Source organism: Triturus cristatus, chromosome 3_1 (genome assembly GCF_964204655.1).
Source record: "Triturus cristatus chromosome 3_1, aTriCri1.1, whole genome shotgun sequence".
In the NCBI taxonomy this organism is placed as follows: Eukaryota; Metazoa; Chordata; class Amphibia; order Caudata; family Salamandridae; genus Triturus; species Triturus cristatus.
In genome coordinates, this window is record NC_140583.1 from 804,479,623 (window position 1) to 804,507,203 (window position 27,581).

At 44.2% G+C, this 27,581-nt stretch overlaps 1 protein-coding gene across 7 annotated transcripts in view; it reads right to left on the reverse strand.

Moving 5' to 3' along the window:
* The window catches only part of LOC146861075 (UDP-glucuronosyltransferase 1A1-like), a 444,482-nt gene that overhangs the window by 97,722 nt on the left and 319,179 nt on the right, over positions 1–27,581 (reverse strand). The window contains exon 1 of one of the 7 annotated variants that reach the window (XM_085645113.1): positions 249–1,161. The exons of the other annotated variants lie outside the window; for them this stretch is intronic. Within the exon in view, the coding sequence (XP_085501239.1) occupies positions 249–1,109 (861 nt within the window). The 5' untranslated portion in view covers positions 1,110–1,161. Of the gene's footprint in view, positions 1–248; positions 1,162–27,581 lie in introns of those variants that run through there. 7 annotated transcript variants of the gene reach the window in all.

Consider the following 27,581-nt stretch of genomic DNA (forward strand, 5'->3'; position numbering starts at 1 on the left):
CTGATACTGAGTTATGTGCTGCCACAGTATCACTGATGTTAACCAATGCTGTAAACTCATTACATAAAACAATGTATACAGTTGTAATCCTCCACTTTACAGAAGCCTTTTATCTCATCTTTCCTTTTCTCCTCCTAGAATCTCCCTGCTATTCACCGATTGGCCTTGATGTCTTCTCAACATCGCTCTCTCAGCCCACTGCCCCCTAATTAGATCTTTCTGTTCTCATAGAAAAATAAAACACCCACCTGAGACAGACTCTTCTTACTGTCAGCACAGTTGATTCCTCCAATGAAGACCATGTTGGGCATCACTGGGCGAGGGAACTCAACGACAAAGTCATAACGCAGCAGCCAGATTGATGCCCCGCTGAAGAGCTCCAGGGCGGTCACGTCTCTCTGGAGAAACTGAGAAGCCAGGCGCTCGAACGGAGAATACAGAAGGTGGCAAAGCCACATTTCAGGTAGGGTGATCAGCATGTTCTTCAACCGCTGAGAAAAGAGCATCTTGTCTGTGTAGCCGGTAAAACTCCTGGGGATGTAGGATGTTGGACTTGGACACAGAGCAGCCTCATCATTTAGAGTACATGGAATCGCCCGCATGAAGAAGACCGATGGTATGGACAGGTATTCCGCCACTATCTGCCCGCATGGCATTGCTGGATCAACTAACAGAGCATTAAAGTGACTCTCCTTCAGGTACTGCATCAGCTCTCGGTCATCCAGAAAGTGTTGACATGTGGAGACCATCATCTCGGTGAGGTTAGATATCCGCTGATATAAAGTAAAGATGTTTTCTGGAAAGGATTGCTCAGTAAAAACAAAAGTACCCATTGATTTAATCATTGATTCCAAGTATTCCTTGGTGAAAGACACACGGTAGGGCTTAACTATGTAGTCTTGGGAGGACGTCCCAATGTGTACGTTGATCTCTGGTACTACCAGAACTATCTCGTGGCCTCTCTGCCTGAGCTCCTCTACCACTGGGAGCATGCTGAGCCAGTGACTTCCATCCAGGGGAACCACCAGCAACTTCCCGCTTTCACCGAGACTAAAGAAGGTCAAAAGAAGGAACCCAGACACCGGCCAGGAGACAAATATAGAAGCCATCTTAATGACCGCCGAGCTTCAGAGCGTCTGCTAAAGAGAGGCAGTGATATCCTGCCTGATCCACTCCTCACAATCTTATCTCTGGACTTCGAACCTTTGACTTCGGTAAACAGTTATACCCTCTTGTCCAGTGTGATTGATGCCAGACCCTGAAGTATTATCTGAAGTCCTCACGGTCAACCGAGGCATGACTTCAAAATCAATAACTCTTTAGTGTCCTATGAAATGCACCTATTGGAATGACCTGAGAACCCTTTTTTTTTTTTTTTTTTTTAAACGGTCTATATTCTTTTTGCTTCTAAAAAGCATCAAATAGTATACTGAATTGTGCAATAGGCCAACAGGGCAGTAAAGTTGAGAAGTACACTGACTCAAAGTTCATGGTTCAACTTGTGAAAACCCGCTTCCACCCCACCTCTCCCTTTCAGTCACTTAGTAGAACCTAGTCCCTGTCAAACATTGCATCTTCCCCCTTCCAAAGAGGCTTGTGCACAGACTATATGGTGTGTGTCCGATTCTAAGTATCGCCTGTGTCTCCCAAATCAGACCATAATGAGCCCTCCAACTTCATGATAACTTCTCCAACTTCCTAAAAGAACCTCTTCCCTCACGACCACTATCTCCGCTTCCCTACAAATATGAATTCCCACTAACCACATTGGTTTAGTTGTAGCACCCTAGTTTCCACACATTCTCACAATATCTCATTTCGCCAGCACAAATTATTGCATAGAACATCAATGTTGCCCTTGGTCTATCAACATTGCATGAGATGCCTAGTATAAACAAATGGGGTCTTTTATGCGTGTGCACCTCCATACCGCCATTAGTTCTGCGATGATCTCAGCCTAATATCACGGTATTATAGGCAAAGGTGGCTTCTCGAGGGTGTGCTGCGGGGCGGTGAAGCGGGGCGGGGGAGCGACAGGGTGGGGGGTAGTAGACTCCGGCTCACGGCCAAACGGAGTAATGTAAAGAAATAAATAAAACGAATTACATTTCACGTGTTGGAACCGCCATTTGGCGTTGCAGCGCGCGCATTGTAATTAGTTTTATTTATTTACATTACTCCGTTCGGCCGTGAGACGGAGTTTACTAACCTCCACCCCGTAGCACTCCCTCGAGGAGTCGCCACTGATTATAGGGCATTCCCAGATCGCATGGAGGAAGGTCTCATCGATGGCATTGCATTTTTTGCATGTGGGAGACTGCGTCCTACCCATTTTATATAGCCCAGTTCTATTGTAGTACACTCTATGTAGTACTATTGGTTGACTCAACCTCTATCTTGCCCTTATAAAAACTTCTTGTGGATGTATCAGGGCTGCCACCCAATCAACATCCTCCAACTGCCCTACAGCGGTTTCCCATGTAGCCCTCAGTTTTAGAAGGTGGGCTGGTTTATTATTTATGAGGGTACAATATATGCAAGAAACTGCTTGCTGTTTTATTCTTCCAACAGCACTATGGGCCAGATGTAAAATGCAAAAAGGCATTATGGAATGTATTAATCCCAAATCGCAATTTGGAAACATGTTACCGAATCGTAATTTGGGATTGCACATACATACCAATACAGTATTTGAAAGGGCGTGTTTAGGGCGTCCCTTCCAAATAACACATTGGAATGGTATGTGTTAATGTTCTGCAACCGTTTTCTGGTTGCAAAACATTAATATTTTACCACCAATTCAAAGTTGGTGGTAACCCATCCGCAAATGAGAAGAGGTCCTGCGGACCCCTTCCCTTTGAGAATGTTGAAAGAAATATTTTTTAATAAGCAGTGGTCAAAGGACCACTTCCCATTCTTAAAAGACGAAATTTTAAAGTTTTGCTTTTTTTAAAAAATGCATCTCGTTTTCCCTTAAGGAAAACGGGCTACTTTAAAAGAAAAAATAAATAAATGAGATTGCTTTATTAAAAAGCAGCCACAGACCTGGTTGTCTGCTGCCCCAAGGAGGCCACCATCCTTGTGATGGAGGCAATTTCTCATGGGTCGCATATTGCAATCTACCTCATTAATATTCATAAATTAGGTCTATTTGCGACCTAGTAGAAAAAGCTATTTGGAAATTTAAAGTTTCATACCTTAGGAATACTGAATTCATAATTGCGCTTCTAAGATAATTGTAATTAGGAAGCCGGTATTACTAATGTTGATGATACATCTGGGCCTATATTCTCCAATAGGCTATTGTCTGGTACGTCAGTCCAGTCTGCCAATTCTGCCACTAATGCGTGCCTGAGTTGTAACTATTTACATTTTTGGGTAGGGCCCAAGTCTTATTCCTTCTGCAATTTTTCGAATGACTTCTGCTTCCCCCCCTACTACATCTCCCAGTTTAGAGATAACTACAAGGTCCCACTTAATAAACCCAATCTGCTTCTGCATCTCTGGTAGAGTGTTTTCTTTCCACCAGGTTTTTTCCAGTGAATCTCCTGTAATCTCTCATTTCTGTGGCCCTATCCCATCCCGCTAGAATGGGTACCAGTAATCCTCTTCTAAATGATTTCTGGTACAAGTAGTGTATATGTGTGTGTGTTTCCATTGGGATCCTCCTCTTTCTTGATACAGATTAATCCCAAGAATTGATCCCCATGCATTAATGAGCCTGAGCTGAGAAGCCCAATAATATGCCCTTATATGCGGGAGAGTATTGGACTCTTCTGCACAGACCTCCCACAACAGTATACCCAGTGTTTTGTCTACTCTTTCAAAGATGGACGGAGGGGCCATGCATGGCATATTCTGTAGGATGTATAAGAATTTTGGCACCCGGAGCACCACCTCTAGATTCCTTTCCAGGAAAACTGGCCTGTTCGGTGTGATCCCCATTCACAGATATCTGAAGCCACCCATCAATACCTCAATGTCATGGGCCACATCTCTCAACCTTTCCCAATATTTCTTATTCATATCAGACCAATCTATCCCATTTAATCTTACATTGATTATGCATGTCACTCAAAGCTCTGAAATGCCAACTAAACATGACCAGAGTTCCAAGAGATACAGCAAGACATCATCTGCATACAACTATATTTTTTCTGGTTTGCCATGATCTTCAGAAAACCCATAACGTTGGCTCGTACTCTAATCCACCACGCCTAAGGTTCCATGCAGAGAGCAAACAACACAGATGACAATGGGCAACCCTCCCTGGTGCTATGCTCCAGCTTGGATATTTCAGAAAGTACCTGTTAACTTTTAGAGGCGGTGCCTGGTAAAGCAGGACCACCCACCCACACAAACGTGATACAAATCGAAATCTCTTCAAACCCTGGAGAAAGTACATGCAATTGAGGGAGTCAAATGTCTTTTCAGTAGCTAGTGAATGGGCCTTGAGTACCCTTCAATTTGTCAACCCAATTATGGAGCCTTCGGAGAGTAACCCGTTCTCAAGGACTGAAGGGGTAATGGGTACAGGTTTTTGTGCACTACTGCGTATAGATGAGGATATTTATGAAGCTACTTGTCCTCTGCAATGGGAAACCCCTTCCCCATTTATTTAGTAACTGAGAAGTGTGCCAGGACAAATAAGAATATTCGGAATCTATTAGGGATTACATCCTTTTATTGAATCTAGTATTAGTTCGGCCATTGAGAACCAGCATTCAAGAACACTACAGGAAAATAAATAAATACACGACAGGTCATCCCCTTGCGGATCATTTTTATGAGACACTCTGAAAATCTTTCAACTTTCTATGGCATTGAAGTAATACACAAAGACAGATGAGGAGGCAATCGAGAACTCAAGTTACGCAGAAGAGAGAGTGAGCTAATTATTCAATATTACACCATTATAAATGGACTCAACAAGATGCGGAAATGCAATATTGGCATGGTGATGAATGAATGAGAACATCAGCACCAGACCCAATTTTTTTTGCTTCTTTTACTCACTTTCTAACCCCCCTTTTTTCAAACTTGGACATCACACTGAAGACCTAAAGGTGGATGATTGCATCTATGAGAAAAAAAGGAACTTTTTAGACATATCTGCTATTTGTATTTTTTTAACCATGCTTAGTAAAACGGAATTATGCAACAACATGAATATTCCCACACAGATGAGAAGCCACTGCTATTGATCATGTTTATCGGAATCTGAGAAAATTATGTAATAACACACCTGAAAACACTCCGATGTATTCCATGATAAGAGTTTAAGAACTATCATTTAACAACTCATAAGCGAGGGTAACCTAATAATCATAGACCATGGCACACCGCGACTATGAGCGCTTTATATTCAGACAAGCCAGACCTAAACCATATCCTGAGGACTGATCATAGTTCAACAGAATTGTATTTAACATTCCAAAAACAGATGAGAAGCCCTGGTTATGATCACGTCTCACTGAATCCATGATTCAAATAAGAAATCATGTAATAATACATCTGAAAACACACCCGGGATCTTACTTTAATGTACCCCATGATAAGAATTGCTAACTATCATTTAAACATCAAAAGAGAGTGGAATTTTATAGAGTAAATGTTTTGGACACAATATGAATTCCAGAATCACTCCTCCGGGTTCAAGGGTCAGAACATCTGCCTCCAAGTGCAGCGTTTAAAGTTACCACACCTCTTGTATTTGTGGGACTATATAAAATATATAAACATCTGCCTCCAAGTGCAGTAACTCTAGGTTAGAACATCTGCCCCCAAATACAGTTAATAATATTACCACACCATTCAAAGATGGCGACTATTTCATGGATAGTAGCTTGAGCACAACCCTTTTTTAGATCGAGCCTAGTGCAGCGCGCATGTGCTGCTCTAGGAGAGGGCCTCTTGGAATCACTCCAGACATTCAGAAAGCTTTCAGAAAGCTTGTGCGTGTGGTTGTCACATCAATTGGCCTTTGCATGTGGCTTTCAAAAAATGAAAGCACGCAATTGACCAAAGGCGGGTCCCACCTCTTCTTAAAATGTTCACTTCCATGGTGTTTTGCTCTCGGGAGCGAGCAGGACGGCAGCTGACTTATCGGCTAAAGCAATTTATTGCCTTTACGAACGCTGCCGCCCTTGCTTAACTTAGTATCCTGTTACTAATTGATTTCCGCCCTGCTTTTCTTTGAAATGCTGGTCTTATGAGTGAATGGTAGAGCGAGGCATCTTACACATGAAAAGTTAGGTGATTCCGTTTTGCCTGCTGTCATATGTTTTATCAACTTTTTATAATTGAAAGCAGTCCCCAAAGGACCTTTTCTTCACTTCTCTAACAAAGGAATGTCTCAGATTATTAAATAATCATACTCAGCAAAGCCGTGTGCCAGGTTTTACAACAGCAGTAATGAAAATTTGGTCCGGAGCACAAAAATGAACTGGAAGAATGCCCAAAACTTCCCTGTCGCAGATGTTTCAACAGAAGGTGCTCACATGCTATTCGCTAACACGGCGTCATATGGGACTCAGTGTGGCCCCTGCAATAACCAGTGTATAACACATGCAGGAAGTGCGTCCGCAAGCCAAATGTCCGGTATGTGGTGCGGGGCGCGGGCCCTGTGGCACGCTGCCTACCTCGATGAAACGCCATGGCCATGTAAGGATAATATTTGTGGATTACTGTGCTGTGAAAGATCTTTCTGAAGGGCACGGGAGGTCTGTTCAATGTGTCAGATCAGACCTGGCGCTGCAGATCGTACTGCAGAATGCAAGCCAGTGTGTTTCATGGTACGCATCTATTTATAACATGCTCGCTGGTCTGTCTCTCATTTGTCAGTGTTCTTTCTGGAGCTACAACGCAGACACCAGCGCCGTGCTCCTTTCAGGGAATATGTTGAATTTCACTGGGAGCCACCGTGTAATTAAACTGCCACACAAAACACAGTAATTATGAATACGCGGAAATAACCTGACAGATACATCAGACTCCTTAAATCCCCCTTTTCACTCTCATTTCGGAAACATATCAGCGCAAAAATGGATGAAGTGAAAGAACACATTGTCATTAGCTACGTATTACAAACGAAGCAGAAGTCAGGTTACATATTTTTTTCGACAGTTTTTCATCTGAAATATTCTTCGCTGTGTTAAGTTTCATTAATGGCATGGCAGGGTTCATGCCGGCAAATTTTATTTTATCTTCATATATCATTAGATCATCTCATTAGGTACAATGTATCACGGCGTTCTTTAAAGCCTACACAGCTGTAAACTGCAGATGTAAGCAAAGGAATCTTCAGTAGTGCAGGGTTACTGGTAATGTTAGGGGGAGTAATGAAGGTTCCCCCCTTTTAACTGATTGCTGTTCTCTAAGGTTTCCACAGTGTTGTAAAATACTTTAACAGCTAGTTGCAATCATGCTGCATTTCCTAAACTGTTTACATTGTTAGTGCTAATTTGCTAACAAAACAAACAATATTGTTAACCCTTTGCGTGCGTTCGTTGGCCAACGGTCGTCGCGAACACTACCTCCATAGTGCTGCGCACGTCCGTTGGCGGGCGCAGCCCAGGCCAATCCGCTAAACGGCCACACCGCTTCAGTATTAAAGCAGTGTGGGGCATTCTCTTGACTCCACAGAGGCCTTTCCCCCTCAATGCAACCTGGTATAATCCAACTCAAACATACAATGATTGGCTATCATAACCACTAGACAGATGTTCTTTCTCCAGCGAAAATAAACTGGTCTCAATCCTGTTCTCAGTGTGCCAGTGTCTATTTCGCAAGATAAGATTAAATTAAAAAAGTACTATTTTTTTGTAAGAAATAATAAGCATATTAAAAATAACTTGTTTTGAATTGCCACTTGCTGTCATTCCCCTTAGTGTCCACATGCAGTGAAAAATAGGTGTTTGATTTCCCCAACCTAATATTATACAGTTCATCAACCTCAGATGTTAACCGCTCAATTAACCCCTGGGCTTTACAACATTGGCTGTGACGCCCACACTCATGCTGAGAAATATGGTGCATTAAGCCAGGAAGCTCTTACAAACTCCCCAATACCGTTCTCAAAGTGGTCATAAATTGGCATATGCGTGAAACAGTCGTTAGGTATGCCTGGAAGGAGAATATTGACAACTGTTTCAAGATCACCGAGTCTGGGCAAAATGAATTTCACGCCCTGATGCTGATACAGGAGTTTACTCACATTTATTCTACGAGGGAAAAACCATGAAATGAAGCTAAGAATCTGTCTTCAACTAGCAGACTTTATGATGCAGAAACTGAAATGATTTGTCAGCTTCATTGTGAAGAGAGGCAGCAACAATGATGACATTACACACCTTACTGTAGGGCCTAGTCACAAAGGAAGGCTTGCATAGCAATCCCCTTACTGCATATCAATACAGTGTGTTTTGTAACAGTCTTGCCAAATCACCTGGAGGTTATACTACCTCACCTAATAGATTCAGACCAGGTAGGATTTAACCCTACTAGGTCCACATCAGTTAACACCAAATGGAAAAAGAAACAAGCATTGGCAATGCAATAGGTCTCGCATTTATGCGAGTTTAATCTATTGGTATTGTAAATGACAATGTGTTTTATTTATCTTTCAAAAAACAAAACATGAATAAAAGGTATGGTCATTTACAATGCTAATAGCATTATGCCAAGACATTATTTGTTAATACTTTTTTAATATGGTCGTTCAGTTGTACATAGTGTTTTCTTGGTCACATATACGAGGTAACAAAAATGCTTCGGACACTTCTTTATTATAACTTTTCAGCATGCTACAGCTTAAAGACACAGGCAACGTCAATATCTCTGGCTAAACACTTATAATGTCCCAAAGGCGAGACCTATTGGCTATGCTAATGCTGGTTTTAAAAATACGATCGTGTTTTGGTCAGCCTGAAAATCGGGTTCATTATCCCGATTTCTCCACCCCATTCCTCCTTCACACCCATCCCCAGCTCCTCCACTGAGGAGCCATAACCCAAATTTATCATTCGGCTGTTCCATCTACACCCTTAAAAGAGGACGCGTCCTTAATACACAGGACGCACCATGACCGGGAAGTCCCCGTGAAAACGGGAGGCCATACTTCCTCCACAAACCTACTAAGGAGGACGCATTCTCCTTTTTGGCTGCCCGCGCCGACTGTAGACTCTGACAGTGAACGCAGGTAAAGCCTCCTGCGAGCACCTAACGAACCCGCTTACGTCTCTTGAAAACGAGGTACCTTTTAAAAAACGCGCACTTTATTTTATATTTTTCTACCCCAGAACCTTCTGGGATTGCGAAACGAGAAGGGCCATCACTTTCATTTTTAAGGTAGGGACCCCACGTGTCTCTACAACCAGATATACCTACTATTCAAAGCAACAGATAAAAACAGTTTTTTTACCCGATATTCTCTTTTTATAGGCACCCCAATTTTAAAAGCTTAATACTTGAAATTTCCACTGTAAGTACAATTACCTCCATGTCAGGATGATGAATCTGAATAACACAGCAATAATAAAATTAAAAATCCACCCTGCATGAGCATCCTCTACACATGGTGTAACTAGGACGCCCACTCACTTTTTTTAACGTTTCTCTTGGAACACACTACTGTGGGCAAAACTTCTCAACAAGGTACACTTTCTAAGGCACCAGAATAGTGAACTAAGACTCCACAGTGGCTATATAGACACTTAAGTCAAAACCAGTTTGTCACCAGAAACCATGGTTTTCTCTGAACCCTATATGAGTGTTATATATATATACACATACATACATACATACATATATCGGGTAATTTTAGAAGATATAAAAATATACTGATGTTTTGGAAACTCTGGTATGTGCCTTTTTGTCTCCATACGTGGATTTATGATCACCATTCTCATCATAAAACGTATGTATATGTTGACTTACATTGTTTGTTCTACCATGATGGGAAAATACATGTGATAGATTACACTCTTACCCCTTTCCTTCCCCTTCCCCTTGTGGAACGAATATTACATTACATGTCTTGTACTTTAAAATGATTGGACCTAATGATTTTATTACCTACCCTTTCTTTAGCCAATGTTCCTTGCAATTTTTTGCCTTACTCCACCGGTTGGTATACCGTTTTGGACTCGCTTTTACTTTGTAATTTCTTCTCTCTCATTTTTTTCTTTCTGGTTTATCCTAATTTCCTTCTCTTCTACCTTCCTGCCTGGTAACATGCGGATTTCTGCCCTTATGGGATATTTAACTATCATTCTCTATTATGATTTCCTTTCTTCCCCTCCCCCTAATGAAAATGTTGCCTTCCTGTACAAATTGCCTTTAATGTACCATATGTCTGTGTTTTGTCTGTATATATTAATTTCAACTACGTTATTGGAACACTTGATTTGGCAGCCCTAAAGAAGCCCCAGGCTGAAAGGCCAATAATAGGCGGCGGAACACGTGTTGGCTGTGCCACAAACCTTTGGTTTCTGTTTTTACTTTGTCCTGAAAGACTCTGAGAGTCAAAGAGTCTCCTTCAAAAACGAATACTGGATTCAATAAAAGGATGTTATTCCTAATAGATTACAAATATTCTTATTTGTCCTGGCACACTTCTCAGAGATTAAGCCGTGCATGAACCCCATTTGATTCCAGTTCACCAGAGGGATGATGACTTTTACCAATCGTAGTGCCAAGATTTCAACTTCTGATTTTAATAGTGAAATAGGCCTATATGAGGCACACACATGTCTATGGTCTGGTGCCAGTTCTCCAATCGCTTGTTTCGTTGAACATATCTAGGAGATAAGTCCCCAAAAGTGTAGACATTTGTTTATATATTTGTCAGGCCACTTTGCATCTACCCTACCACTTCTTTTCTCTGTGTTAATGAAATGTCTTTCACTAAATATTCCCTAATGTCCTCAACCAGGCATTGTACAGATAATTCTCCCAGAAAGCTCTAATATGCTCTTCACAGCATGTCTGTCTGACCCTGTTTAAAGTTTGATGATATTGTGAAAATGTTTGTGCTCTGTCCTGGTACTTATTAACCACCGTTCATGACCTGACATCTTTTAGGAACAGTTTTGCATTGCTGTCATTTAACCTGCTTGTGGTGACAGGTTAGCTCTGCTAACCTACAACACAATAAAATCTTACAGAATGTTCTAGTCTATATATTAATATATTCCCCAGGATCATTTTTAAGTATCGCCTGAGGCACCGCATGCGCTGCCCTGGCGAGACTTTTAGTAAGTGGGCTTTAAAAATCCGACCACACGCTTTTGCATGTGGCCTAAAAGCTTGCGGTTACGCGCACAGACACCATCTGGCTTTCCTCCCTCGTCATGGCTCATTAAGCGTATCGCTCGCGGGCACCCTTACAGCGCGCGATCACTTTCACGGCCGCGTCACTTTCACGGCCGCGCGGCCAATGCTTGTTCTTTTCGTCTCCTCATACTTAATTCCTTTTGTTTCACTTTCTTTCTTACTTTCTGTCTTCCCTTCCTTTGCTCTTTCTGTCCGTCGTTCACTCCATCTTTTCTTCCCTGCTTCCACTTTCTCTCCCCCTTCTTTATTACTCTTTTACTTGTTGTCCCTCTCTCCTTTTATCTTTCTCTTTCCATCTGTCTCTTGTTTTCACTCCTTTTTCCTCGCCCCCTCCCCGCTTTTCATGTCCATCGTTTTGCCCCCTCCCCATCCTCGTAACATAAACAGTTTATCCACAGAAAGAAGTTTCATTTTAGACTTTGCCTAATTCGTGTAGGAGCTACACGAAAGGGCACGCAGCAGTTGAGAGCACGGTCACATCACTTCCAGACCCAAACTGCTTTCTCTGCCACCACCAATGGTTACCGTTTAAGTACTTTACCAGAGTGAAATATTACTTACGAACATGAATTACGTTATTGTTTTTGTGAGCTCGGGGGTGGCAGCGCTGTTCATGTGCGAGGCCAGGCAGCCACACTCACACTTTTGAGTGTTTCAAATTATATTCGGCTTCACGCATTACATATGTAATACTCTGTTTACTTAGGTGAAGTAGGTTCAGGAAACATGATTAGTGCAGCAGCTACAGTGTGATTTGCATCAATGATATGGGTGCCCGCGGCCCTCCCTCCCTCTCCTCCCCCCCACCAAAACAAAACATTATGGCTGTGTTTTGGTACACGTCCAGGAAAAAAAGACATTTCAAGAAACCAGACTATACAATTACTAATGATCCCTGATATAATTAATATTTCAGTACCCAGGTCATCTTGTTTTAGTGTGCCTTGAGTTATATGTATTATGAGGTATCTGCAGCATTTGCATACTTCCCTACAGATAACCTCAAATGTTAAGTATGTAAACAGTTGTATGCTCCGAGTGCTTACCAGCCGTGTGACGCAGCATCTGTTCCATCAGACAGGAAAAGGAAAGACGACGAAGTGCGTGTTAGCTATTGTGTTCTAATTTCCAGAAATCTTTCATTCATGACGCATGCGTTTTTGAAATACCTATAGTTTTTCTCTGTGTCATTTATTTAACTCAGAGACTTTTCAAGGCATGGAGCAAGTAGACAATTATGCAGGGTCTCGATCTTCCAACGGGGGGCTCGAAAAGTGAACCTTTTCTCTCGCTTCTTCCCTATCGCAACCTAACTGTCACTATTGTTTGGCACAACAGGCTTGAATTAGTATAAAATCGGTAGTAAAGTTCAAAGTTGTTCCAAATGATGCTCCAAATATTTCTATCATGGGGCCTCCAAAATCTTTACTATGACACAAATGTAAGACTTGTTTGGGAACTAGCAGGAGCTGTTTCTTCAGGAAGAGTTAGCTTTGTCCCCGAAAGTGTCCAGTGCAAACAAACGTTCTCTGTTGCTGCTTACAATGGCCGCAGTCAGCTCACTGCGCCCAGAGTTACAGTCAACAACCCGCCTCCGCTTCCAAAGGGTTTTCTCCTGGCAGGTGTGCTGTGTAGACAGTACCAAGACGTCATCTTTTTGGGTCTAGGTTTCTTTACTTTGTAAAAGCATTACTCTGCATTTTGTTTGTGGGTATGCTGCGTGTAGCCCCCTGGCCGTAGCCAAAATGCAGATGACTTCAATAAATTTAGAGGCCTCAACTGTAGGGTTGGCAGCTCCTCCCAGCCCTCCCTAATGCACAGGAATTCATGGGTTGTAATCAAAGCAGCATTCCTCGGGGCCCAGAGTAATCACAGAACACTGACAACTGTTCACTGCTGCGTGTGCCATGGTGCGCCCAGCTGGGCAAAAACTATAAAATAATATGAAGACCATGCACGCGCTAGGAGGCACGCGCGCTTGTGTGTATACGTGTAATCCTCAGAGGCCAGCAGCTGTCGCTTTCACTTTCTTGCCGGCTCTTCGTGTAGTCTTTGCTTCGATGCAGATATGCGCGTGCAAATTTCTAACCCTCTCCTCCGTAGCTTTCAAGTCCCCTCCCATACTGCTTGGTTTCGCATGTAATATTGCCTTCTCCTTGTACAGAGGGATTCTTTTTAAGCACTCGAGCTGCAATTCAGGGCAGCACAGAACAGTGATGTGCTTCGTAGTGTTCATCGGAAATCTAGCACAGTGAGACCGCATTCATTGGCTAGGAAGAGCGGTGACGTCACCCTTTACCACAGTGAAAGCCAGAGCTTATGAAACTCAGCGAAGGGGTTTGCTGCATGTTTCTGAAGGCTTTCTCCTCATTCCTCCTAACCTTTGTCATAACGGACACTTCGGCCTCAAGATTCTCGAAAGGCTTCCCTCACAACCAAACAGCACATGCCTACAAGAATGTGGCAGTAATGTTATGCATACATGGCTAGAAGGCTAGAACGGTGTCCCTTACCTAAATGTGGTATCAAGTAGAACATTCACACTGTTTAGCGACCAAAGCGGTCTCTTTATTAACTTACAGATCTACTCTGTTTTTTAATTCCCAATTTTGCTTTCATTTAATATTTTTAATTTATGGTAACTTAAAAATCTCATTAATATTGTAACAAAACGGTCCCCAAGGCTTAATTTCAACAAGCATTGGCTTAGCCAATAGGTCTCGCCTTTGGGACCTTATAAGTGTTTAGTTCTCCAGCACAATATCCTTGGTGCAACAACATCAACTGTTGCATGGCTAAACACTTATAAGGTCCCAAAGGCGAGACCTATTGGCTATGCCAATGCTTGTTGTATACAGTCGCTAATTGTGAAGTCATTTGACACCTCTCAATGGCTTGACATTACTTGCACTTGAAATATGATCCATGCTTTTGCTCCACCCTTTACAGAACTCTTGACCTCTCCAAAAGGTCCCAAATAAACCTTCTTAGCTTCTGTTCATGCCCCCATCACTTCTTGGGAGAAACCCTGCTTCTTCTCTCCTCCTTAAGATGATTTAGGTCAGAAAAGTAAATACTAATGGTGAACTGGGTTCTGAAGAGCCTGGGAGTGAGTCTGAACCGGGCCAAGTGGCTAGCACAGAGGTGAAAGCTAGTTTACGGCAACACCGAGGTTGTGTGTGCATGCCGTATGCTGCCACACTGGGCTCCGGGGCAGACTCCGCATGAGCCATTGTGGAAGGAAGAGCAGGTTGCATCCACCATCACGCGGGAAAAACTGCTTAACAGGACTGCATTAAGCGTGCAGGTATGTCAGCATGTCCAATTTGCAAATGGAATGGTTCCCTTTCAAACTTGCCCATTTTACAGCTGTAGAAGCTGTACCGGTTTTGTAAGCGAGTGAAGCTTGCACTGCTTCTGCCATACGGTTCATGTTAAGTGCAGCTTTCAGGGTGGAAACTGTTTGCCTGTGATTTGATGCGTAGTCAACCCAGATTTGTGCAGTAGTCATAAACGTTTTGGAGGGAAAGGACAAGAAAGATAAAATATGTAACTGATGAGTATAATTTGGTTTTCTTTTACTCTCGGAATAGTTCAATTGACAGCTCTTAATTGCTGATCGATAACGTTAAGTCGAATAAAGGAGGGTGTTACTCATTACTTAACCATGTTGTAGCTCCTACATTTTCAGTACAATACAGCCTACAGGTTGTTTTTTCGTCCTTTGTTTCTTTACTGGACTCACAATAAAGACATTTGTATTACTACTGCACGGTTCCAGCAGAGCGCCACTCCTTAGACTCATACAGGTGCACGGTTTTCTTAAAAGTGCACGTTCAAACACTAATGAAATGGGGTCTCCTGGCTAGCTCTGTTGCTGATTTTGCAACACAGAGAACGCTGTCCTCATTTCAACCTTAACAATCTGTGGTGCAAAGTACAGGTTCGATACCCCGTGTCCCACTCAGCCTGACTCCCTCTAGAGGTCAATAAAATGCGTACAGCTCAGCAGGATAACGGCAAATGAGTCCGTCTGTCAAAACCGTGCCTTTGGAAAATATGAAATCGTCTGGGGGGAAAAATGCTAAAAAGCATTGCTATTATCAGTATTTTACAAATGTTACATGAGGTGCATTCTTACTACGGACTGTGTATAAATGAACCTCTGATATGAATGTCACAAGTTTGTACAATTAGCTAAATGGTGCACACCGCAACATCCAGAATCCTGCATTTCCGGTCTGCTGAGGCAGCAGGAGACAGGGTGCTTAGGCATGGTGAATCAGTGAAACGTCTGGCGGCCAACGAGCTATAAGTGGATTAAAGTTATCTAGCAATGGGGTAACCCGAAGGACCACTATACCGGGTAGCTACTGGTACAATAAGCATTTGCAATGCAATCGGTCTAGCCTTTGGGACCTTATATGTATTTAGCTACGCAGCACAGTAGCCCGGGTGCTGAAACATCTACTGGTTTTTAACATGGCGGGAAAGTAAGCACCAAACTGCGTGACACGCCAGGTATGGGAACACATGGAGAGAAATATTGCCTTTCAACTAGAACTGTTATAGTCCAAAGGTCTGTTTTTAATATAAATTCAGGGCCTTTGGTGCTCATATCACTGAAAATACAAGATTTGAAAAAAATATTACTGTCTGCGGGTGCTTGTGTAAGACAATTTCTATGGCCTGGAATCTAGAGAATGCTAAAGTGATTCTTGTATTTTACTGACCTCTGCTGGTCGTTTTCTATCAAGAAAGTTAAATAGAGGCAGTTGCCAGAAAATCTTTTAAAAAAAGAAAGTCCCTCAGCAGAAAGTAATTCTGGTATTTTACTGACCTCTGCTGGTCGTTTTCTATCAAGAAAGTTAAATAGAGGCAGTTAAACAGAAAAAAAAGTCCCTAAGCGGAAGCAGACAAGTCCTAGGGCTGATCTCCAGAGCCCACAAAGTACATACACATATAAGTATATACTAAAGTATATACTAAAGAATATATACTAAAGTATATACAATAGGTCTCGAATGCTCGAGCTAAAAAGAGGCATTGGGTGAACAATCTAAGATGATAACGTCCTTGACAGTATTGTGCAGAGGAAGAAGCTGCAGGCTCAGAGCCAAATTCTGTGCAACAGTGAATGAGTGGTCACACCATCTATTCTCGTGGGCTTATCAAAGAATTTCACATTTGTTTTTCTTGTGTAGTTCAGTCAAAACATTCATTAAAATAAAACTGATATTACTTCACAAAATCAGTCTCTGAAGTTGTGTAGACCGTACATTCATCACTGTATACAGTAAAGTGTCAGTTACGAACCCCCTAATCATTGACGTCCTACATCACCCCTTAACATTCAGCGAGATGCATCCTGAATTCACAAAGACCCACAATATATAGTTGTTCCAGCAAGACTTGTCATGGTAATCACTCTTATTCAGTGCTTAATATGTAATAAAAATGTCAGTCACCTCAATTGTTCTTGGGAGGCTGAGAGAGAAGATGTGTGGGCCGAGGAGGAAGTTCTTTCTTTCCTTATGTCCAAGTTGCCTCTAATCGCTATATGCTTGCTCTTTATTACGGTCAGCCTCGCTGGAAAGCATCATACACACTGTCCAGGAGAGAGAACTGCAGTCCTTTTTTTATTTTTATTGTGGTTATTAGAAAGAGAAGAAGTGCTTCCAATACAACAATTATCAAATGTATAACTGTATCGGTTGTCTTCCTTTTTTTCTATGAACAATTGTGGAAATTAACAAAAGACTCAATGCTTTCTACTGCTGTGATTAAAAGCATGTGCAGACCATGACTGAGTGGAAGTCTGCAAAAAGTCACAGTTTTATAAAATAAGTGCCAGCGGTGTCCATCAGCAAACCACTGGATAAATTCTGTGCGCAGCACCTTAGATTACAACTCAGCCCAGCTCAGCTAATGCTTTGAAACAGCGAGAACTGTGAATGGTACTATAATGGAATACGAATACTACTACCATTACTAATAATAATAACACTGCCATGGATCCGGTTTAAACTGGTTCCCTAGACTCCTTCTGCTCCCAGTGTCACTAATACAGTCGCTATGGAGTGAAACCTCTTTTTCTTCCTTTGCCAGTCAGCCAGAAATCGTCTCTTACCATGGCGTGCACGACAGGGAACTATCATAATTTCCTCTATTAACAACGTCAGAGGCAGGCGAGTTTATTTCTGGGGCAGTAAGTAACATTACAAGCATAAATGTTATGTTTTGTTTATTTGTATAGCGCACAACTCACCCTGGAGGGTATCCAGGCACTCAATAACAATTATGTAATGCAGCGTTGTAGTTGCAGCCCATGACTATACTCTACTTATGTGTTGGCTCCTCTAGTCGCAGGCCAGAGCCGCAGAAGAGTGTGCATAATAATGGGGATGACACACACCAACAAACTATACTCTGCTAGAAGGGCTATAGTGGATGTAGAACATTCCACCTTTGACGCATAAGGCTCACATTGAGACGGACAGAGGACAAACATGGACATTGTGCAGCTGGGGACCTGAATCAGTAAACAAGGCCCATTGCCTATCACTGTTCTATTCGATAGAGCTCCCAGAATTCCCTTGCTTTATTAACACTGGTTTAGCATAATTTAACAAGGCACGCCTGTAATATACTGCACTGCTCCAATGCAGCAGAGGACGCCCTGCTTTGGATACGGCAGGCGAAGGATGGCTAAACACTTCCGCTCTGTATATTTTGAGGAATGCGCACTCCATCCACATTTTTCTTTTCCACTGGAGCGGCCCCGTTTCACTGAGGCAAGTCGGCGAAGGCTCTGCTTTCACAGCTGCATACTCGGGCTGCCGCCACTCCCATTGTATACTGGAGTATATCAGCTTCCCATTGAGATAAAATGGCGAGTCCCTGTCTGAACTGGCCCCCACGGTGCCACATTAGGCCAAATATATTGGCCATGAGCCTCTCCGCTTGACTGACCCATTTATAATCATAAGGGGTGAAGAAGCTCCATGCATGGCGAGTACAACTTCCGGAAAGTGGAGCTGTATATGTTTTATGCAATTGAGAAATGGGTAGTGAGAGGGCACCCTTATAAAGTTTTCTACCGAAATCTCATCTGACCACACCGTTGGATACAACAGTCCAAAAAGGCAAAAATCAATAATAAGGCAAAGTTTATATTCTGCATAACTGTAGATTGTTGATGCGAATTAATGAGCTCAAATACAAAAACACTTTCCAAGCATCAAGCAGTTCACGCGTGGACAGTATTTACACGCAAAAACCTAATGCCTTTCGCCTGGTGTGCTGTGCATTGGACGGTGAATCATAACATGAGGACGTGCCAGCACAACGTCAAAGCAGAACGTAAATAACAATAATAGTAATGTCAATAGAAATTGAACCCAAGAACACATCAGAAAAGAAAGACGTACATTGCTCGTTGTATGTAGTAAGTTGAAAATCAATTCAGAAATACATGTTTCCTTTTACAATATGTTGAGGCTAGACTGTAATACCAGTCTTATAACAACAAGCATTGGCATAGCCAATAGGTCTCGACTTTGGGACCTTGTAAGTGTTTAGCCATGCAACAGTTGCATAACTAAATACTTATAAGGTCCCAAAAGCGAGACCTATTGGCTATGCAAAGTGATCGCGATCACGATCAAACATCAAAGCGGCCGTGCGGCTGTGAAAGTAATTGCGGTAAAGCGCGGCGCGCGCGCACGTGCACATGCACTGTACCTCTAGGCTGGCCTGGTAGCACCTTTTGGAGCCCTCTCAATAAGTCTCGCCAGACCAGCGCATGCGCTGGGTCAGGCGAGACCTAAAAAACGGTTGACATCAAAGCGAGCAGCACCAATGACGTGTCACGTGTAAAGGTTACATTGCACCCTGAGGGAAAATACAACGGACAGTGGGTAGTCAACTGCATCTGTGGAATCATGAAAGAAAACATGAAGACATTGGAAATGGTTCCTGGTTGTCTCTGGGAATGGTTACTGCAGCTATCGCATTTGGTAGTATTGGAATCTTTCTAACCAGCATAGCCCCCTTGTTTGTACCTCTTGGACCTAATAGGAATAATTTAAATCGTCAACTCGGTGTTTCCTTAAATATTTTCTGAGACTGGATCGTGTTTGAAATAACCCCTAGAATCTCAGTTCATGTTAACAGAAATATCGTAATAATGGAAGAGATGCAGCAGGCTTTCGGGAAATAGAAATTATGTCTACATTGTGTGCGGCGGAGCGGTTTGTTCTCTGGCCTTGAATGCCGTCGGAGGCTGTTACAGCAGTTTAAATTAATGTGGTCCCTTTGCTGTGGTTCAAAAAGATGACATTAATTCAAGTTCCGACCATTGTATAGCTCCCTGACACGAGCCATGTACTCCAAGCACGTAATGGTCCCCACATCATTGCATCTATACAGCAGCAACCATACAACAATAACTAGATCATCGGTGCAGTGACATAACACACAAGGCATCATGCTGCGGCCCAGATGCTATAAACAAAGCTTGATGCTTTATGAGAGGTGAGAGGGTGAGCCCCTTTGCTGCCTCTTGTCAGCTCCTTTCTCCAGGCACATCCTTTCATTTGAGGTGTTATTCCAGTCGGAGGAGCGGCGGGCTCGGCGTGCTGTGTGTAAAGCCTCCCCGGTTGCAGAATGGCCCCACAAAGGAATGGGGCGAGAGGAGCGGCGGGCTCGGCGTGCTGTGTGTAAAGCCTCCTCGGTTGCAGAATGGCCCCACAAAGGAATGGGGCGGGAGCTGCTTCATTATGTTCATCTTATTTCACACAGGCCATATAACACATGGGCCGAATGTGCCTTACGCATCCATACCCTTCCAATCGTGTGATGGAAAATGATGCCCCCACCCCTTCTGGGTGTACTTTAGGTTGCCAATATCGTACAGATTTTTTGATAGACCTTGAAATTAATAGAGGGACACACATAGGTGGCCCTTTACCCCAATCCCATGCAGGAGCCTGCCTAACATCTCCAGTAGTAGCAGATCAGAAGAAGAAACAAGCATTGGCATAGCCAATAGGTCTCGCCTTTGGGACCTTATAAGTGTTTAGCCATTAAACAGTTGCATAACTAAATACTTATAAGGTCCCAGAAGCGAGATCTATTGGCTATGCCAGGCGGCCGTGAAAGTGATCGCGATCACGATCAAACATCAAAGCGGCAGTGCGGCCGGCCGCGAAAGTAATCGCGGTAAAGCGCGGACCGCGCGCCAGCGCACATGCACTGTAGATCTAGGATGGCCTGGTAGCACTTTTTGGAGCCTCTCAATAAGTCTCGCCAGACCAGTGCATGCGCTGGGTCAGGCGAGACCTAAAAAACAAGCGCTCCGAAAAAAACAAGCATTTACAATGCAATGGTCTCGGCATTGGTAAAGTTAGGGCTATTGGCATTGCTCATGACATTATTTTTGTTTTATGTTTTTAAAACATTTAAAGGAGCGGCATTGTCATGAGCAATGCCAATAGCTCTAACTTTAACAATGCCGAGACCGTTGCATTATAAATGCTTGTTAGCTGATGGTCACTGCTCAATACCTGGGCATGCACCCTTTTTTAGTGGGAAAAACTTAAAACATAATTCCTGCACTGTAATATAAGGTTTAAACGTACTACTGTAACCAGCTGGTGTCACCTGCCCCTACTATGTAGGCAAAGAGTACTTTGTAGAGGTGTCAACTAATTCATGGGACCTTAACTCCACAAACACCTACTTCACAGCAGGGCTTCGAGCTAACAAAAACAACCCTCGTGTTCGCAGCGAAGAGTGTCACATTACAAACCCTCACAACCGACTCATTGCCTTCTACAACCAGGTAAAAGTAATCTACACATAACTCACAAGGCTGGGGTAAAAATAGTACAATTGCTAAAATATTTAAAAAATGAAAATATAGCAGCAACTTCCTTGTACGGACTTCAAACACCGCTGTCCAGATGACCCCCAGGGATTAGCTTTCTGGCTGCAAATAAACAGAGCAGGTAAGGCGTAGGGCAAACATCCGGGCCTGTGGCGGGAGCAGGGCGCAGCCGCCCATTCCCAGCCAATTAACCACTTAGGGAGCAGCTGTGAAGGCACCCCCGGGGAGCCGCCGGCACCAGACCCCGGCCGGCCGCAGGTAGCGCTGCAGGGCGCCGAGGCGGAGACTGGCACCGACGGTGCACGCTCCAGCATGCCTCGCCCTGGGGGCGATAATGTGCCCCCCCAGGGAAGCCCTCTCCCAGCCCCTTAAAGTGTACTTAGCCCTCAGAGGGGGAGCCCTGAAAACTAAACCAGGGCCCAAAAACCTTTTAAGAGCCATGCGCCTCGAAGGAACCACGTCCTCGCTGCATGTAGCGCTTTAGGGCCATTAATTTAAGCCGAAACTAGGGAACCGAGAGAACTACCTTACAAAACAGTTAGTACGTTTTAAACTACATGATCTAGACGTCAGACAACCATTTCTTTATTTCAAATCCCATCTGTGCAGCCAGCCACACATTAAATTATGACGTCAGCATCGTACGATAGGCTATTGGTATTGCTCATTATTTTCTTATGATTTTTGTATCCCTAAATAAATGGCATTGTCATTTCTATTGGCATTAGCTTTTTTTTTGCATGTGTGATACCTATTGCATTAGTACAAGTAGACGATTTTTTTTTAGAAATGTTTTTTTAGAAAGCTGTTCAAAACTGGGCAGTGATGCTAAATGTGACAGGACAAACTTCATAAATACTGCCTAGAATCAAATATTTTATATTGGTGACCTGTGAAGAGCTTTGCCCAAACTTAAGGACGACTTAAAAGTGCTTAGCAAGTTCGGATGATGTCAGGAGGGCAGGAGCCCTCTCCCAACTCTTCGAAATATCGTTTAGACTTTGCTATCTGGAGCTATCTGGTTAGCTGAGTCTTCAGGTGGCTGCCTAGAGGCAAGTCCAAGCGAGTTTTCGCATCGGGAGTCTGCTAGACGGAGGGAGTCAGGAAGTGAGAGGAGGGGAGATCAGGTGAATGCCAAGCTCTGCGTGTACTGAAACAAGGGGGAACGCATAAGATGCGCCCCAGCGAACAGAACAAAACTGCTCAGAATATACATGCAAAGAATATGAATTCTAACCCGATTCAGGAGGGAGGCTTGCTGGTACCTAGTGGCCGGCAGCTGCGAACACCTCGTCCGATGCACAAACGGAAATTCAAAGGCATCATTTGGTGAGACACCGAAATATTCCGCTCAAGGTTTCACAAGCACGATTAGAGAACATGGCAGTGGTTTCCAAGAGGAGGTTTTCATGCACTATTCAGGAATCTTGAAATCCTTTTAGTGTAATCTAAAACGGATAAATACTAGACGTGAGCTCTCCAGAGTCTGCGACGGATTGTACGCAAGGCAATCAGCTGAGCGTTCCTCGCGCTGACAGGAGAGCCCCGCGTGCCAGCAAGCACCAACCCCCGACTTAGCCTCTGGGTCTTAAAACCACAAGCTTCGACGCTGTTCGCTTTGCAGAGGAGGAACAAGCACTTCTGTTTCAGACACGTCACTTGCAAATAGACGTGTAGGCGAATCACAAAGCAAAGCAGGCAGGAACTGGGCAAAGCAGGCCGCACGCCAGGCAGCAACTGGGAGCCAGCCTGATCTTACGTGCATAAACACGGAGCCACAATCGTGCACACGTCACCAAGCCCACCAAAAACTTTCACACAGCTGCTGAGGAGGCATGCACACAGCAAATGTAACATCCTGCTAAAAACGCGGACGCAGGCAGCAACTGGGCAAACCAGGCAGCACGCAAGGCAGCAAGTGGGAGGCAGCATGGTCTACGTGCACAAACACGGAGCCACAATCGTGCACACACCAAGCCCCCCAAAACAAGTGGGAGGCAGCATGGTCTACGTGCACAAACACAGAGCCACAATCGTGCACACACCAAGCCCCCCAAAAAAAATCACATAGGAAAGGAGACATCCTGCTAACAAACACACCACTGCCTTTCTCTGAGGCGAAGCAGAAATGCCTCGGAGAAACGCAGTGGCGTTTTCGTATTCGGGGGCGTGTTTTTCTTTTTCTCTCCTCTTGCCATTGGCTGGAGGAGATGATTAGAAAAGTAACGAAAAAACACGCCCCCGAATCCGAAAAGGACGGGGCCTGTTCGGAGTGACAAAGCCTCTTTTCCAATGGCTGGCCAGCATTCAAGAGGCCAGCCAATGGAGAAGAGGGGCGGGTTCAAGCCCCTCTTCTCCAAAACATTAAATCTACGACTTCCGGTTCTGCCTTCGGCAGACCGGACGGTCCTCGACCTCGACCTAACAAACGCTCCGAAAGTGAAAGAGGATCACAAACGTTTGTCTTTATGGGGCCATGTGTTTTTAACACATGGCCCCATAAAGATAAGAAATCCTTTACGACGAACGGAAAGCAGGCGAGCCTGTCTAAGTGGGACGGCAGAAAAAGCCAAAGGGAGGTAACACACACAGCTCTTTTCCAATGGCTGGCCACCGTTTAGCATAAACGGTGACGCCGGCCAATGGAAAAGAGGGGCGGGGCTTAAAGCCCTTTACTGAAACTCCTCAAACTCATTAAATCTCGCCGAGCGAGCTGCGCATGTGCGCAGCCACGCAAGCCGAGTCCTAAAAAGGTTGCGTCACAGTGGAAAACATTCAAAATTACATGTACACCAAGAAACTATCATTGTCATTTTGATCAAAATTAGCCACCACCGACTTAGTTATATTTATCATAAATTACTGATTTAATTTCATCACTTTGTTGGATTGAATCAAAAGAATTTTCACAATGTATTTCACAATTTGAACATATTCAAAACAAACGGTGCATGGGGGAATGTAGTGAGTGCATGGGGAGGGTTGTGAAAGTGATGTGCATAGAGGAAGGTAGTGTGCATATATACATCAATAGCCAGTATTTACAACCTATCCAGCCAGATGTCTGGCATACACGCATGCAAAATCATAACATAGTATCTGGGATGCAGATAATAATTCTCTGTCATCTATGTTTGAACAAAAGAAAGTAAATAGAGTTGACGTTTCGACCCCTAAACAAAACAGCAAGGACTGGGTTGGGGGGGAGGATAAAAGACACCAGAAATCAGCAAGAAACCTTCAGACTGAGAAGTCATAGAGGTTGGTCAGTAACCTCTAACTGTGGTGCTGGAGTTATCGGCGAGGTCAGCTAACCTCAGCCTGAAGGTTTCTTGCTGATTTCTGGTGCCTTTTAACCTCCCCCAACCCAGTCCTGATGGAGAACCCATTTCCAAGGCTGAAATCTTGCTGTTTTGCTTAGGGGTCGAAACATCGACACTATTGGTGTACATGTAATTTGGAATGTTTTCCACTGTGATACAACCTTTTTGTACTATAAGTGGATTAAAGCAGTAACTGCAGAGCAGGGTTTGAAAACCAAAGGTTGAAGGCCCAGAGGTTTATTATGGCGACTGCCTCAGTGTGTGTTCTATGATCCCCAGGCATTGAAAAGCGTCACATGCTTTCCGCCCCTCGCGCTCATAACAACCCGGTGGGATCAATTCATCTTTCAACACAAGCTTTCTATGTAAGCATTGTCTTCAGTGTTGTACCTGTGTTGGCAAGGGAGGAAAGCTTGCACTGCTCTTGCCGTACTGTTCATGTAATATATAGTAGGAGTGCAAGCACTGTGCTGTACCTGTCTTGTAAGTAAGAGATGCTTGTACTGCTTCTACGGTACTGTTCATACTCCGTATGAGATGAGTGGGTGCATTGTCCAGTACCTGTGTTGCCGAGGGAGGGAAGCTTGCACTGCTCTTGCTGTACTGTTCATGTTCTGTGTGGTAGGAATGCGTACACTGTAGAGGGAAGTCTGCACTGATCCTGCCATACTGTTCATGTTCCAGATGGTAGGAGTGCATGCGCTGTGGAGGGAAGCTTAAACTGCTCCTGACGTACTGTTCCTGTTCCGTATGGGAGGTGTAAGTGCACTGTGCTGCATCCATGTTGACGAGGGAAGGAAGCTTTATTGGTCCTGCTTAACTGTTCATGTTCCATATGTGAGTAGTGTATGCACTGTGCTGTACCTGTGTTGGCGAGGGAAGGAAGCTTGCTCTGCTTCTGTTATACTGTTCATGTTCTGGATGGTAGAAGTGTGTGCACAGTGAAGGGAAGCTTGCACTTCTCCTGCTATGCTGTTCATGTTCCATACGGGAGGAGAGCATGCACAGTGCTATACCTATAATTGAGGTAAGGAAGCTCGCTCTGCTCCTGCCGTGCTGTTCATGTTCCGGATGGTAAGAGTGTGTGTGCAGTGGAGGGAAGCCTGCACTGCTCCTGCAGTACGATTCATTCTCTAAATGAGAGGCGTGCGTGCACTGATTTGTACCAACGGTGATGAGGGAGGGAAGCTTGCACTGATCTCGCCGTACTATTCCTGTTACATATAGGAGGAGTGCGTGCACTGTGCTGAACCTGTGTTGGAGAGAATGTAGAACATGCACTGCTCCTGAAATACTGTTCATGCTCATATGAGGAGGGAGTGCTGAACCTGTGTTGGCGAGGGAAGGAAGCTTGCTCTGCTTCTGTTATACTGTTCCTGTTCCATATGGGAGGAGTGCATACACTGTGCTGAACGTGTGTTGGCTAGGCAGGGAAGCTTGCAGTGCTTCTGCTAAACTGTTCCTGGTGTATAGGGGAGAAGTGCGTGCACTATGCTGTACCTGTGTTGGCGAGGGAGGGAAGCTTATACTGCTCCTGCTGTACTATTCATGTTACATATTGAAATAATGCATGCACTATGCTGTTCCTGCTATACCATTTATGCTGCGTAGGGAAGAAGTGTTTGTACTATGATGTAGCAGTTTGGTAAGGGAGGGAAGCTTGCATTGCTCTTGCTGTACTGTTCATGTTCCGTATGGGAGGTGTACGTGCACTGTGCTGACTATATTGATAAGGGAAGGAAGCTTGCACTGCTCCTGCTATACTGTTGATGTACCGGATGGTAGGAGTGCGTGCTCTGTGGAGGGAAGCCTGTACTGCTCCTGCAGTACTGTTCCTGTTCTGTATGGGAGGAGTGAGTGCACTGTGGGGGAAGGTTGCAGTGCTTCTGCAATACTGTTCAAGCTCTAGATAAGAGGAGTGCGTGCACTATGATGTACCTGTGTGGTGAGGGAGGGAAGCTTGCACTGCTCCTGCCGTACTGTTTCCGTTACATATGAGAGTAGTGCATGAGCTGTGCTGAACATGTGTTGGCGAGGGTGTAGAACTTGCCATACTTCTTCCATACTGTTCATGCTCGTATGAGGAGTGCGTCCACGGTGCTGTACCTGTGTTGGCGAGGAAGGGAAGCTTGAACTGCTCCTGCAGTACTGTTCCTGCTCATGTGGGAGGATTGTAAGCACCCTGCTGAACTTGTGTTGGCGAGGAAGGGAAGCTTGCACCGCATCTGTTATACTGTTCCTGTTCTCTATGTAAGTAGTTCATGCACTGTGCTGTACCTGTGTTGGTGAGGGAAGAAGGTTGTTCTGCTTCTGCTATACTGTTCATGTGGTTGGTAGGAGTGCGTGCACAGTGGAGGGAAGCTTGCACTGCTCCTGCTGTACTGTTCATGGTCTGTATGGAAGGAAAAACCAAAGGAAATGATGGACGGAGTGTTGAACATTGCAAGCACTGGAAGGAGTGCAAGCACCGTGCTGTTTTACCATACCATTTATGCTGTGTATGGAGGAAGTGTTCGTACTGTGATGTACCAGTTTTGTGAGGGAGGGAAGCTTGCATTGTTGCTGACATACTGTTCATGTTCTTTGAAGGAAGGACGTTTGCGCTGCTGCTGCCATGCTGTACCTTCTGTATGGGAGGGAAGGTTGCATTTCTGCTGCTGTACTGTACATCTTCTGTGGAGAAGGGAGTTTGCACTCCGCTGCTGCGCTGTACCTGTTCTACAAGGGAGGGGCCTTGCTTTGCTTTAGCCATGCTATGTACCTTCTACGAGAGAGGGGACTTGGCACTCTTGCTGTACCTCACAGTGAGGAGGTAAGGACGCTTGCATTGCTGGTACCACACTGTTCTTGTTCTTCGAGGAAGGACAGTTTGCTGCCATGCTGCACCAATCCTGTAAGGGAGGGAAAGGTGTATCGCTGCTGTCGTACTCTACATCTTCTGTGAGGGAGGAGAGCTTGCACGGCTGCTGCTTTACTGTACTTGTCCTGAGAAGTGAAGCTTGCAGTGCTGCCACCTTGCTGTGCCTATTCTTTGA